The sequence below is a fragment of the Cryptomeria japonica genome, chromosome 1, assembly GCF_030272615.1.
Source record: "Cryptomeria japonica chromosome 1, Sugi_1.0, whole genome shotgun sequence".
Classification (NCBI taxonomy): domain Eukaryota; kingdom Viridiplantae; phylum Streptophyta; class Pinopsida; order Cupressales; family Cupressaceae; genus Cryptomeria; species Cryptomeria japonica.
In genome coordinates this window covers 91,191,015-91,202,160 of record NC_081405.1, presented here as the reverse complement: position 1 = coordinate 91,202,160, position 11,146 = coordinate 91,191,015, and the positions used below count along the sequence as shown (strand labels likewise).

The following is an 11,146-nucleotide window of genomic DNA, read 5'->3' as shown; positions in this document are numbered from 1 at the left end:
AAAGGTCTTCAAAAAGGAATTCTTGGGCGAACTAGAGAGGGTGGTGGTCAACATTGATGATGAGCTTACGGCTCCTAATCCCTAGGACTATGATGTTCTTATTTGGATGAATAAACTAGTTGCTCGATTCCCTATCCTGGTTATAGAGGATCCCTCGACCTTTGAAGCTTACAACCCTATCAGAAGAAGGAATCTTTTCTTCCTCTTGTGGATCTTGCAAGTTAAAAAGCCTTAGGGGGATAAATGGATAATCAATTACCTTGAAGTTGAGAACGTCACAGTCATCCTAGACAATATGCCAATTCCTCCCTCTCTTGTAGACCCCTCTTCAGTTAAACCAGAGAGCACAGGATCCAGAGACTCTCATAAGCAGGGAAGGAGAGGATGAGGCTCCTTCTGTAGGGAAAGCCTTCTGGCTTTTTGGCTTTCTTCTGGCTATCAATATTGCGAATAATGATAATATTGGCTCATTAATTGGGGAATTTTGTCTCTGGTTTTCCTTTCGTCACCTTGAAACTCTCAAAATTTTTTGCTTTCATATATCTTATACATGCTAAAAAGACTTATGGATGCTCGATATACATAATTACTAGACTTAGTTATGTTTTCACTCTATTTTCTGCTTATGGGTGTAGTTGTATTTTTTTATCACTCGAGCCTCTAATCTTCTATCTTAATTTAAGGTCAATGCTATATATATATATATATCTTCTTGTATTTGTTCATCTTTTTGTAGAATTATGCCCTTTAGCATAGATGGTATTCCGTCCAATGGGAAGATTCAAATCCCTTAAGCATTCTGACGAAAGAGTTTTCATCTTACGCCCTTGTAAAAAGCTTTGCTCTCAACTTTAAATTTTTAATACTGATATATACATATATATTTATGTGTATATATATGTACATATATGCATATGTACTCACATAGATATATGCTTATAGAGCATATATTTATGAAGAGATCACTCATATATATATACATATGTTTATATATGGTCATTTTCATGTAAACTAAACTCCTATCGGTAGAATGGTAAAAGCAAGGCAGCTGTGAGCCTTATGATAGGAAGGTTTTTTTTAACTGGTGATGGATGTTTGCTATTATTTAAATCTGTGATGGCTGACAGGTCTCTCTATTTTAATTAGAGTTTGATTTGGGAGGGTTGATTGAAAAATATCCGTTGAATAGTCTCCTAAATAGTTAGTCTCTATTTTTTCATTTCTTAAAAGCTTCCGAGCAGCAGACTCTGGTATAAGCTGAGCATTATGGATAGGGATATCTTGTGTTGGCTAACTATTTCTGTGGTATTATGATGGTATGACAGGTTGGAAAGTTCTGGCAGGTATTCCCCTAACTCCATGGTGTGGATACCTGCTGTGAGAATTTGCTAGATAGATATATCTCAAGCTATTTTCTCTATTGAGTTTGAAATTATTGTATTTATTCTAACATTGAGCTGGGTTGAAGGTGTAATGAGGTTCTTGTGCAGAATAGGGGATTGGTTAGATCCATACCAAGCATTTAAGATGGAGGTTATCATTATCAGAGCAAGGGTGACTTGCAGCACTATGGAAATTATGGATGAAGGTGTAATGAGGTTCTTGTGCAGAATAGGGGATTGGTCAGATACATACTAGGCATTTACGATCAAGGTTATCATTATCAGAGTAGGGGCGACTCGCAACACTATGGAAATTGCAGATGTTTCTAAAGTATTCTCTTGTAGATCCTCATGGAATGGATCTGGGCTAGACCAGAGGTTTTCTTCCCTCCATTCTTTCCTACCGGTACCCACCTTGAATGGAGTTGTCTATTGATTTCATAAAATAATTATAGATAAAATTTAAATTGAATTATAATATATTAATATTGAAAAATAAAACAATTCTAAAGTAAAATCAAATAACTTCTTTTAAATAATAAAAATAGATGAATTAGATAGATATTTTTAAAATATCTAAAATTCTATTAATATTAATTTTCTATTATTTTGAAATATCAATTTTTGGAAGTAAATAATTATTACATTTAAGTTGAAAGCTTTTTAATTTATATTTACATGAATACAACATTCTCCATTTTTACTTATTGACGTAAAACCAACATATGAGAGGACATGATCTTGTTAAACAAAAAATAAAGTCCACCATTATTTGGTAAATATAAAGATATGAAAATATTTATTAATAGAGACACATATATATATTATTACAAAGTTACATGCAAGTAAAAAATATTTACTAAAATTTTTAAAACAAGAAGAATAAAAGTTAAATATAAAGATACAATTTAGTTCACTATTTTTCATAGCATCCATCACTCCACAAAAACTTTAAAGTAAAAAAATTGATATTTAAAGATGAAATTTATTTTATTTTTTTCCATAACATCCTTTGGTGCATATTGCTTTAAAGTAGAACTATTGACATGTAAATGATTATACATTTAAGTAAATGGATTTTATATTTTTATATTTATATGGCTACAACATTCTTCCTTTATTTATTATGATGTGAAAACAACATGTACAATGATGACATTATTAAAAAAAAAAATTTAGAGTCCACATTTACTTTTGAATTATTAAGATATATTTAAAAAAACAAAAATTAGTACATACAAACATATATTTTTAAAAATATATTTTAGTACATACAAACTATTACAAAGTTACATATAAATATACAATATTTATTAGGCTTTTCAAAACAAGAACAAAATTATTCAAATCATGGATGAAAATTTTAAAAAAATGAAACTAGAAATTAAATATAAAGGTAAAATTTATGTTGCCTTTTTTCATAATAATATTCTTTTATGTATTCAATTTTGTTTAAGGAATTACATGGACTTAGTGTAAGGAGTTCTTTTTGGTGGGAATGAAGTCCGTCATTTGTGACCTCACCTGCGGGATAACAAACAATTATGGTTCAATTGATTGATGTGAAGATTACGATATATATTCCTTGATTACGATGATTAGGCCAACCACCAAGATTCAAAAAAAACCGTTCAATTAATTGACATGTGAGGATTACAATATTTTCCTTGATTACGATGTATTATTTTATTAGACAACCCACCAAAATTCAAATGTCCAAAACTATTATTGAAAGAATGAGATCCAGATCATGTCTAGTATGAAAAGAAACCAAAAAGCATGATATAAAGAATGAGACATAGAGAACATTCTCTCTGTGAAAATGAATCAATTTAGGGTTTTTTTTTATGGAGGTCCAGACCTGCGACCACGACAACTCAACAAGGACACAAATTCGCTTGGGGCACAATCCCTACCTCATCCCTTATGATGTCGGAACTTTGCATTTAGCAAGATTTGATCCCTGGTGGGCTCATTTGGAACCACAAGGGCCCATTGACAATTTAAGGTTCTTTTAGACTTCAAAGAAAATATAATGTCTTTTACCATATTAAAAATATTCAGTTGTTTGCTTGTCAAGTCTATGCAGAACATGAATCCAAAAAAAATGGATATAAAGAAAGACCAGGATCATGCTTCTTATGAAAAGAAATCACCTTTTAATTCTTAAATGACTTACCAAATTGTTTGCTTCTAAAGCCTATGCAGAAGAACATGAACCCACATAAATTCAGAAAGCGCAGTTGTCTATTTCATTAATCAATGTAAATATAAACAAGATTGTAAATTTGTAATTTTTTTTTTATTACAATATATTTTTTATTATACCAACCATCAAAATTCAAACATTCAAATTCATGTCTGTGTGAAAAGAAACCAAAAATCATGATATAAAGAATAAGACCGAGATCATGCTCCCCATAGAAAGAATTCAAAGATCATGTCCTCCTATATAAAAAGGAATAAAAAACCATGAATGCTACCGAAATCATACTCCATGTAAAAAGTAATCAATTTAGGGTTTTAAAGATACCAATTTAGGGTTCTCTGTATGACTTCAAAGAAAATACAATCTACCATGCCAAAAATATGCAGTTGTTTGCTTCTCAAGAGTACGCAGAACATGAACCAACATATATTGAAAACGGAAAACTTGCAGTTATGTATCTCATTAATCGACGAAACATAAAATAGATACAGGATTGTAGATTTGGAAGGAGAGATTCATCAGAATCCTTACACTTCCAACAAAACCAATACGACCATTCCTATATAAAAGACGATTTTTACAAAACCAATACGAGCATTCCTATATAGAAGACGATTTTTACAAAATCCACCATCCGAAATTTCATTTTCTAATTAATCCCATGGTGTACTCTAGCTACTGAGTAGCCACAAATTGCTATGGCGAAGAGGCTTCAGAAGAGCTGCACGACGCTATATCACTCGGCGTTTCAAAAGAAAAATTCTCATCTCCTCCTCCATCATTCTCAAAGATGTTGAACACCTCATCTATATCTATGCTCAGCAGCTCGTCATGGGCAGCATCCAGATCGCAATGGGTGCTTTCAAGATTGAGGGACAGCTCTTCACTTGGCTTTGAATCACTCACATTGGTATCAGCTTGAGGTTGAGGAGGAGGATTATTGAGGCTTGCAGAAGAGCCATACATGATTTGAGCGGCTTGGTCATATGCCAGAGCGGCCTCATCAGCGGTATTGAAGCTGCCGAGCCAGAGGCGCTTTCCATCGTTCGGCTCTCTGATTTCGGCCACCCATTTTCCCCATTTGCGCTGCCTCACGCCTTTGTAATTGAACAGCCCATTTTCAGGCCCTCCTTTGCGCGGCTTACACCCTTTTCTCACGCTCTTGCCCTTCCTAGATTTTCTTCTTCTCTCCTTTCGCTCGAATGGCTTCAACCGCTGCCATTGCTCTAGGATCTGATGAACTGTCTTTTGCTTCTGCCCTTTCGCAGCCTTCACCATCTTTCTTCACCACCTGAAATTGAAACATCAAAGATTAGCTGAAACACTCGTTGAATAGAACGGAACTATTTGACGTAACTTACTTGGTATACAGATCGAATCTCTTGAAAGAAATCGAAAAGGAAAGCTTGAGGACATGCAGTGACAGCTCCATCTGAATTTATAAGTGAGAGAGAATGGGGAAGCTTGATGAGGAAGGTAAGTGGTGATCGTGAGGAGCGGGCAGGGACTGTCATTCCATTGGTATTGTGATGGGCGTGGGTTTCCTCCGTTCCCGAGTAAACGCGTAGGGAGTCTCTAATTGGACAGCCAGCCGTCAATGGAAAGGCTATTCCAATCAATTCAGAGGAAAATTCAGAGGAAATTAAATGTTTGTCACCTACCTTGACTAGAGGTTTTTATGGGATGGAATGTTTTTGATTGGGATTCTTTTTCTCGTGATCATCTTATCTCACGTGATAAGGGTTAGTCATATCAACTTGTGTCCCACGTCAATCAGATTTAGGGTTCTTGGTGGTGGTGGATTTGTCGAAAATCTTTTAGGTGGGAATCTTTTTCCGACTTTCTTGGCAGTGGAAGATTTGTGAAAACCTTTTAGGTGGGAACCCTTTTCCCACTTTCTTAGTGGTGGAAGATTTGCGGAATTTTTTTAAGGTGGGAACCCTTTTCCTGCTTTCTTGTTGGTAGATTTATGAGAACTCTTTTGAGCTTTCCCTTTCCTTTTTTCTAGGTGGTGGAGGTTTTGTGGAAATCATTTTAGATTTTCCTTTTCCTTCTTTATGATAACGGGGGATTTGGGGAAACCATTTTAGGGTTTTATTCTCTACTTTCTATAGCTGCTATTGTTGTTTAGAGACCTTTATGTAACTCTTTCTGCAGTCCTAAAAAATATATTTATTAATATATGTGGTTTTTACTATTATTATTTTAAAAAATAGTATTATATATACTTATAAGGAAAAAATTAGATTGAAGGAATTACAATGTGAAATTCAAACAAGGTGAAGCTCAAAATAAATATAATATAGTTAAGAGTTGTTAAGTGGTGAAAGCTATACTACTAGGGACTAGGAATGCCTCTTTAATTTGACTTTTTCCATACATCAACAATGTCCAGATCATCTAAGTGAGACTCTTAATTAGAATCAAGATCCTCTTCTTTATCTTTTTCATGTGACTAGATTTTGGGAAATGGTGATTTGGCTAGAACAAGTTGAAAAAAGATGCCAAAGTCAAGCCTTTTGGCAAACACACAATTAATTTTGATGGAGGGGATAGACCCATGACAACCAGCCAGCTAGGGCCTTCACAAAGTAATTTTTAAAATAATAAACATATTGTTAAAAGTGATTTTGAGAGTGACAATTTTATGTGGATTTTTTTTGTGTTGATTAGTTCATTGTAAAATATAATGTTAATTGAGATATGAAATATGTTTATGAATATTAAACACATTTTTTTATGAAAGTTCTTGGTGGTGGAAGATTTGTGGAAAACTTTTTGAATTTTTTCGTTTTCCTACATTTTAAATATATTTGTTTTTTCTTTTTGCCAAAAAAATATTTATTAAAATGTGTGTGTTTTTTATATTTCTATTTAAAAGAAAAATAATATTGGATGTATTTATAAGAAAAATGTTATATTGAAAAAATTACAATTTGAAATTCAAACAAGATTAAGTTCAAAATAAATAAAACATTATATTGTATATATATTTATAAGAGGAAATTTAGATTGAAGAAATTATAATTTGAAGTTTAAACAAGGTTACATTAAAAAAATATAGAATATAATTATACTAATAAAGGTTGGGAATGGCCCTTTAATTTGATTTTCACATACATTAAAAAGGTCTAGATCATCTAAGAAAGAAATCAATTTCAAAATCTTAAATGATTTAAAAGAAAATACAATGTCCTCTACGATACCAAAAATATGCACTTGTTTGCTTCTGAAGTGTATGCAGAACATGAACCAACATAAATTGGGAAAGTGCAGTTTTTTTATCTCATTAATCAATGTAGACATAAAATAAATACAGGGTTGTAAATTTGGAAGGAGAGATTCCTCAGAGTTTTTGATTATGATAATTTTCTTGATTACAATATATTCTTTGATTATACCAACTACCAAAATTCAAATCTCCAAAATTATGATATAAAGAATTAGAACAAGATCATGTTCCTGTGAAAAGAAACAAAAAAACATGGTATGAAGAATGAGACTGAGATCATGCGGAGTATAAAAAAATCAATTTAAAACAGATAGAGATCATAATTTCTTATGTGAAAAGAAAGCAAAAAAAATATGATATAAAAAATGAGACCGAGATCATACTCCATGTTAAAAATAAAATAATCAATTCAGTATAAAAAGAAATCAATTTAAAACAGTTAAAAATCATAATTTCTTATGTGAAACATGATTTAAGATCATACTCCATGTTAAAAGTAATCAATTTAGGGTTTTTTAATGACTTGGAAGAAAATACAACAATAACAAAAACATGCAGTTGTCTTGTTTGCTTCTCAAGAACATACAGAACATGAACCAACATGATTTGAAAACTTGCAGTTTGTATATCTCATTAATCAACGTAAACATAAAATAGATACAGGATTGTAGTTTTGGAAGGAGAGATTCATCAGAGTCCTTATCCTTCCAACAGAACCAAAACGAACATTCCTATATAAAAGAGGATTTTTACAAAACCACCATCCTAAACTTCATTTTCTAACTAATCCCATGGTGTACTCTAGTTACTATATAGCCACAAATTGCTATGGCGTAGACGTCTCAGAAGAGCTGCAGGACGCTGTATCACTCAGCGTTTCAAATGAAAAATTGTCATCTCCTTCTCCATTATCCTAAAAGATCTTGAACATCTCATCTCCTTCTCCATAATCCTCAAAGATCTTGAACATCTCATCTATATCTATGCTCAGCAGCTCGTCATGAGCAGCATGCAGATCGCAATGGGTGCTTTTAAAACTGGGAGACTGCTCTTCACTTGGCTCTGAATCACTCACATTGGTATCAGCTTGAGGTTGAGGATTATTGAAGGAGGCAGAAGAGCCGTACATGATTTGAGCGGCTTGATCATATGCAAGAGCGGCCTCATCGGCGGTTTTGAAGGTGCCGAGCCAGAGGCGCCTTCCATTGTTGGGCTCGCCGATTTCGGCCACCCATTTCCCCCATTTGCGCTGCCTAACGCCTTTGTAATTGTACAGCCCATTTTCAGGCCCTCCTTTGCCCGGCATGCACCCTTTACTCAAGCTCTTGCCCTCCTTAGATTTTCTTCTTCTCTCCTTTCGCTCGCATGGCTTCAACCGCTGCCATTGCTATAGGATCTGATGAACTCTCTTTTGCTTCTTCCCTTTTGCAGCCTTCACCATCTTTCTTCACCACCTGAAATTGAAACATCAAAAATTAGCTGAAACACTAGTTGAATAGAAAGGAACTATTTCACTTAACTTACTTGGCGTTGAGATCGAATCCCTTGATGGAAATTGAAAAGGAAAGCTCGAGGATATGCTGTGAAAGCTCTATCTGAATTCATAAATGCGAGAAAATGGGGAAGCTTGATGAGGAAGGTAAATGATGATCGTGAGGAGCGGACAGGGACTGTCATTCCATTGGTATTGTGATAGGTGTGGGTTTCCTTTGTTCCCGAGTAAACGCGTATGGAGTCTCCAATTGGACATCCAGCCGTCAAGGGAAAGGCTCTTCCAATCAATTCAGAGGAAATTAAATGTTTGTCACCTTGACTAGAGGTTCTTATGGGATGGAATGTTTTTGATTAGGATTTTTCAGCTCGTGATCATCTTATCTCACATGATAAGGGTTAGTTATATTAATTTGTGTCTCAGGACAATTAGATTTAGGATTTTTGGTGGTGGTGGATTTATGGAAATTTTTTAGGTGGGAACTCTTTTCCGGTTTTCTTGGCGGTGGAGGATTTGCCAAAAACCTTTTAGGTGGGAACCCTTTCCCGACTTTCTTGGTGGTGTAAGATTAGGGTTCTTGGTGGTGGTGGATTTGTGGAAAATCTTTTAGGTGGGAACCCTTTTCCTGCTTTCTTGGCGGTGGAGGATTTGCTGAAAACCTTTTAAGTGGGAACCCTTTTCCAACTTTCTTGATGGTGGAAGATTTGTGGAAAACCTTTTAGATGGGAACTCTTTTCCCGCTTTCTTAGTGGTGGAGGATTTGTGGAATTTTTTTAGGTGGGAACCCTTTTCCCACTTTCTTGGTGTTGGAGGATTTGGGAGAACCCTTTTGAGCTTTCCCTTTCCTTCTTTCTTGATGGTGAAAGTTTTGTGAAAACTTTTTCTACATTCCTATTAATATATTTTGCTTTTATTTTTTGACAAAAGAAATTATTTATTAATATGTGTGTTTTTTACCATTATTATTTAAAAAAAATATTATATATATATTTATAAGGAAAAAATTAGATTAAAAGAATTACAATATGAAGTTCAAACAAGTTTAAATTTAGAATAAATAGAATATATTTAGAATTGTTAAGTGGTGAGAGCTATAATAGTAGGGATTGGGAACACCCCTTTAATTTGATTTTTTCCATATATCAACAATGTCGACATCATCCAAGTCAGACTCTTTATTAGAATCAAGATCCTCTTCTTTATCTTTTTCATGTGACTAGATATTGGAAACTAATGAAATGGCTAGAACAAGTAAAGAAAGATGCCAAAGTCAAGCCTTCCAACAAATACACAACTAATTAAAATAATAAGCAGTTTTGTTAAAAGTGATTTTAAGAGTGATAATTATGTGGATTTTTTTATATTTATTAGCCCATTGTAAAATATAATGTAATATGAAATAATTTTATAAGTATTAAAAATATATTTTTTAAGAGAGTTCTTAGTGTTGGAGGATTTGTGGAAATCTTTTTGGGTTTTCCTTTTCATACATATATATATCAAAAAAATATTTATTAAAATGTGTGTTTTTAAATTTCTATTTAAAAGAAAATTATATTGTACGTATTTATAAGAAAATGTTCCATTGAAGAAATTACAATTTGAAATTCAAACAAGATTAAGTTCAAAATAAATATAATATAATATTGTATATATTTATAAGAAAAAAATTGCAATGAGGAAATTACAATTTGAAGTTTAAGCAAGGTTACATTAAACAAAAATAGAGTATATATTTATAAGAAAAAAATTGCATTGAGGAAATTACAATTTGAAGTTTAAACAAGGTTACTTTAAAAAAAAAAGAATACAGTCACATTTGTTAAGTAGTTAGACTTATATTACTAGAGGTTTGGAATGTCCTTTTAATTTAATTTTTCACATACATTAGCAAGGTCTAGGTCATCATACACAACTAATTAAAATAATAAATAATACTCTTTAAAGTGATTTTAAAAGTGACACATTTACTTGGATTTTTTGTATTGATTAGTTCATTGTAAATATAATGTTAATTTTAATACAATTTTATTTTATAGATGCTTTTATTTTTTAAAATAATTTTTTTATTAGTTTTGAAATTAATAGTAAGTATAATGTTAATATACTAACTAATTTGTTGGGCTAGTCAACATGTGAATTTTTGAATTTTTAGCTTGGCTTGAGCTAGAGAGGTCACATATGAATTAAATCATCATTCAAATTTGTCAGCTCAATGATTGAATAAGGTACAAAGTCCATGAATTCAACTATCCAAAAGGAACTCAAACTTTGGTTGAAAACACAAAATTATCCTTTACTAACCATAATATCATGCCTCTATCACCTATATTGAGTGAATTTTTTATATTATTTAAAATTGAAATATTTTATTTAATTGAAATAAGGAGATGAAAACGAAGTGTAAGGTTAATATGTGAGAATATTGTAATATTATTTATTTTTTTAATGTCATGAATGTCAATATTTTGATTACAAACCTATGCTTAACTATAGAAAAGAGAATATATATCTCTATATAAAGGAAATGAAAGAGGAAAAAGATAGACTAAATGTAATGGAGACAATATTATAAAGAATTCATTAAATCTCATGGATGTGCATATGGTGAATAAATATATGTGTTTGTTTTTTGTTGTGTTAGTATGCAATTATCAAATATTTTCTAATATTATTCTTTATGCATCATAATAGAGTACTTACTATAACACTTTTTTTTTGTCATCATTTAATTCAATTGCCAAGACATTATTTATGGGTGTACAAAGAGAGTATTGAAACTAAGAAATGTGTTGTGATAAGTGAGACCACAAGAAATAGTGGGTATAAAA

The 11,146-nt window shown here is 32.3% G+C and overlaps 2 protein-coding genes across 2 annotated transcripts; both read right to left on the bottom strand.

Moving 5' to 3' along the window:
* Nucleotides 1-4,020: 4,020 nt before the first annotated feature.
* On the bottom strand, nt 4,021-5,058 carry LOC131041974 (putative dehydration-responsive element-binding protein 2H). Its single transcript, XM_057975256.2, has 2 exons — nt 4,953-5,058; nt 4,021-4,882 (listed from the first exon to the last, which is right to left on the bottom strand). The coding sequence occupies exon 2, from the start codon at nt 4,867-4,869 to the stop codon at nt 4,288-4,290; it is 582 nt and encodes a 193-aa protein (XP_057831239.1). The 5' UTR covers nt 4,870-4,882; nt 4,953-5,058; the 3' UTR covers nt 4,021-4,287.
* A 2,386-nt stretch (nt 5,059-7,444) lies between these two features.
* On the bottom strand, nt 7,445-8,605 carry LOC131041996 (dehydration-responsive element-binding protein 2D). The gene is made up of 2 exons (XM_057975282.2): nt 8,348-8,605; nt 7,445-8,277 (listed from the first exon to the last, which is right to left on the bottom strand). Exon 2 carries the CDS (start codon nt 8,127-8,129, stop codon nt 7,737-7,739), a length of 393 nt encoding a protein of 130 aa, XP_057831265.2. The 5' UTR covers nt 8,130-8,277; nt 8,348-8,605; the 3' UTR covers nt 7,445-7,736.
* Nucleotides 8,606-11,146: the final 2,541 nt, after the last annotated feature.

Bases quoted from the DNA above. Each gene is read 5' to 3' on its own strand.
- LOC131041974 (XM_057975256.2), bottom strand. From the start codon at position 4,869: ATGGTGAAGGCTGCGAAAGGGCAGAAGCAAAAGACAGTTCATCAGATC.
- LOC131041996 (XM_057975282.2), bottom strand. From the start codon at position 8,129: ATGCCGGGCAAAGGAGGGCCTGAAAATGGGCTGTACAATTACAAAGGC.